This window comes from Botrytis byssoidea (assembly GCF_014898295.1).
Source record: "Botrytis byssoidea strain MUCL 94 chromosome Unknown BBYS_009, whole genome shotgun sequence".
In the NCBI taxonomy this organism is placed as follows: domain Eukaryota; kingdom Fungi; phylum Ascomycota; class Leotiomycetes; order Helotiales; family Sclerotiniaceae; genus Botrytis; species Botrytis byssoidea.
In genome coordinates, this window is record NW_024065850.1 from 813,295 (window position 1) to 817,331 (window position 4,037).

The 4,037-nt window shown below is 39.1% G+C and overlaps 1 protein-coding gene across 1 annotated transcript; it reads right to left on the bottom strand.

The window, feature by feature from the left end:
• Positions 1-1,184: 1,184 nt before the first annotated feature.
• EAE97_005389 (uncharacterized protein) lies at positions 1,185-1,820 on the bottom strand (the record flags this gene model as incomplete). Its single annotated transcript, XM_038875901.1, has 1 exon — positions 1,185-1,820. The coding sequence occupies one exon, from the start codon at positions 1,818-1,820 to the stop codon at positions 1,185-1,187; it is 636 nt and encodes a 211-aa protein (XP_038733238.1).
• Between the last annotated feature and the right edge of the window lie 2,217 nt (positions 1,821-4,037).

Here is a 4,037-nt window from a genome sequence, read left to right on the forward strand (position 1 = left end):
AACTTGTTGATTTGCTTAGATGGCTATTAAATGTCTATTTTTGAATATAAATTGTGTTTTAGAGGTTGGTACTGAGTTTACTAAGTCGAAAAGCTTGCTCTTAACGGTGTAAAACGATTTCCAGAACTTCCCTATTTTGTTGATGGGATTGATTGTTGTGTGAAAAAAATATATACTGGTAATGAAGCTTCCCTGTGTTATTTATATTGATGTGGTTGTAATTAGCGCTTACTTTAATTTTCAAGATTTATTCATGATTGATCAGCTTTCTCGGCTCTTTCGTTGTTGAAAAAATGGGCTCGCCTCGCCTAATTCTATGTAGGTGAAAAAACAAGCGGGATTCTATCATGTAAATCTACTGAAATTTTCTGAAATAATTGAATAAAAATCAACCACAAATGAATTATAAAACTTCAAAAAAATCAGGAGAGGAATGATTTTCTTATCATTCAAATAGTATTCAAAGATTTGATTTCACATGATTTTGAAAGGGAGTAATCAAGTTGTAAAGATACTATAGAAATGATCAAATTCCGTCTCATTTTTCTCCTACGAATAGCTCGCTAAAGCTGCGCCCCTTAAGTCCTCCGCTTATGTTCGTATCATGGCACTTCACTCCCTCCTAACTCTTTATGACCCTCGTATTTTCTCACACACAATTCGCTTCCTCCGTCGTGCTTGATTGGGAGCATTCTCAATGGATCTATTACATTAATCACTTTGCATTGATGGAAACGAAGAGTTTTAGTATGGTAAAAGCATTGATTGATCCAAAACTATGGAATTCATGTAAAGGACTAGTTGAGCTCCATACAAAATAGATTTCCTCGCCAAATAGTCGCCAATTATGTCCGACTCTGATATTCTACCCCGTAATCATTTATACCAACCCCGAATTATATACTAGCCCACCAATTCCCCAATAAAGCAACGAAGAAAAACCAACGTGAAAAATAGATGACTCCCAATCCAAAGAAAATAACCCCCTTTACACCCCCCTCCCGAACCGACTCCCATTCCTAAGAAACATTATTTATAAGAAAAAAACCCCAATCCCCCCAAAAAGACAAAGGAACCAATGTCAGCCACATATCTCAAAACCGAGACTTTTCCTTGAACCCTTTTATCTATCTAAAAAGAAAACGCCGCCAAAGTCTCGCTTCCAACCTAGTAATTGTGCATTTTCAGCCCTTTTTGAGGAGCTTTCTGTACTTGGGGCTATCATATTCGAAAGGATCTCGGTCCAAAGAGGACGCGGTAGATGAATGACTATCGGTAGAGTCACGAGAGCCATGAGAGTGATGAGAGTGACGAGAGCCGCGAGAGCCACGTTGGGAGGTGGTTGTCGTGCCATTGTCAACAGAGGAAGCATTAGAATGAGACGAAGAAGGTCTAGATTGACTGCGATTTCCACTATTGCGTTGGGCAGAGCTAGAACGATCCCGGCTTCTGGGCCTACGAGTATCGATAAATTGACCGGGACTAGAGGTATGCATAGGCGGTTGCTGGTAACGTGCGGGTTGAGCTGGAGCCTGGTTTAATTGGTGGGTATTGTCAGGGACTGACCTGGAAGAGCCTTGAGGTGCCAGATTAGGATTGCCATGACCATTAGACTGACCGGGTGTTGATGAATGGCCTGTATAAATGAGAGAGGCGTTAGGATAGCGAGGGGGCTGTTGCGTAGGATCGTTGGTATCTCGTATATAACTACCACTACCTTCACGCAATGTCGTTGAGGCTATAACATCGATAGGGCCAGATATAGTACGCCCTTGAGCGTCCCTGCGAGCCTTTTTGCGTTCTTCCTCAGTTAGTCCCATGATAAATAACCGAGTAATTTAGATTGATAGAAAAAAAGAGATATTTTTTGAGATTTCAATGATGCCAACGAATAAAGTATGATGAGCTCAAGAATATATATGTATAGAAATGTTTTTCTGCTTCTGCTTTACATTTTACATTCGAGGGGATCTCGAAGCTTAAGTAGACAAATTTCGAGCTTCACAAGGTGTATTCAAGAAGCTTAGTTATATGAATAATCGAATAAATAGGATATAATATACTATTTATAAATGTAAATACAGTCATGAGGTGTCAATGAGTCCCAGTGATGAGTATTAATACCCTGACTCGAAGAAATGTATTACTCACTATAACTTCAAATTCACTCCAACGTAAACGTTCGATTCTTCTTTCTACTAAATTTGACATCGTTGATATCTAACTCCGGGCTGAATGAAAAGCCATGAACTGTTCCAATCCAATTTGTATAATGCATCGATATGATCGAAATCACAAATAAACCATCAACCATTTCAACCCACCTTCGCCAATATGTCCACATATTGCTCGACTTTGAACTAAAAGACGATCAAGATGAAGGGCCGGCGATAGCATATTCAGCCCTATCATTGATAGAACGTATGTATAGAGTTCAATATCTGCCCACGATTCGCCAAGACTTTCAGCGGTAATTCCAACAATGAAGTTGTATTCATGATGAGACTTCATCTATGATTGGGACTATAAAACGAAGGCTCTAGTAAGCAACGAGAACGAAATAACCATATATTCTTTGAAGATAACTGAACGGGTAATTGACATAAAAGGCTAGCTAGACATGGCTTCTTATGCGGTCTCGAGACGGTTACTTCAAACCCACATCTAGCCCTAACACGGGGTTACTACCCCACCTCCAACATCACCACAAATTATTTCCAGAGATAAGCATGGAACTTATTTACATTTCGCACAGGACCATGATGTTTCGAGTCTTGAAGCTATCAATCGGCCGCCTCCATTGGAATGCTTTAAGTCACCATTGAACGGTTGAATGGAGATTTGAAGGCAACGACCCAGCGAAGAAACACTGGTCAAGATCAAGCAGAGAGGTCTGTCGCATGAAGAGAAGTGTATACTAACATGCCTTAGCCTACAGACTATACTGGCAATACGGTTTCATGAAAAGGGAAAACATGTAGGCGACAGTCTGCCAATCATTATATGTATGTAAGTTGAATTACTCGAATGCAGAAATTGATTTATTAGAAACGCAATGGTTGCAAGAACCCACCATTACTTGTGCGAGAATCCAACAAAATCGATATAGTCATTCACAGAATGCGACAATAACAGCATGGAATAACATTTGCGACGAGAAAATGCTTGGAGGATCACCGAAACATTTATCGAATGGAAAGCGCGATGGTAGATATGAGATTTATTATCGTCTTTGATTATTGTGGTGGAAACCTTTTTTTTGTGGTTGCAGAAAATTAATGGGCTGATCTTGGGACGCTTGGGGTACTATATGTATTTAAATGTAACATTTTACTTCGCCTTCGGGCATTGTAAGTATTTACCAATTCTTCCGCAATCAACATCTAAACTAACAAATTCATTAGTGGTCAATTTGAAACGATACAGAGAAGATTAGCATGGCCCCTGCACTAAGGATGACACGCTCAATCAAAGAGAAGCTACCAATTTTTTTGCATTTTTTTCGACTGATTTTATATTGCAAAGGGAGGGTGAATGATGTTCAAGTTTTTTTTGCTATTTCATTTTCTTGAGGGTCTCGAGATCTTTATGGGTCTGATTAGGTAAGCGAATGAATTATGGATTTCTGAGCTCCGCAATTTTTGGTGTTGAAGCCTGGACCTTTTTGTTTATGATGTCTCGAGGATGTGTTCATTGAATCTATAATTGTTGTAGATATTCAGAATCTACTCCTATCTTGCTCCTTCGATGTTACACTTTGAATGACTTGATGTCAAAACAGAATATTTATACTATATAACCGCGTTAGTAATTGAACATTGAACCTTGATATTCATCAACGGAAGTGATATGAGATCCGTCGCCTTAGAGACCCATAATATCAAACGCGTTTAAACGCGCCGACCCCGCGACTTGGCGCTTGATATTACTATCAAATATTCTACAACCATCTCACGAATAGTTAAATTTCTCACAATTATTATATACAAGTAAGAGAAGTTCCCTTCTTGTCCCTCGATTTTATATCTTCTGTAATA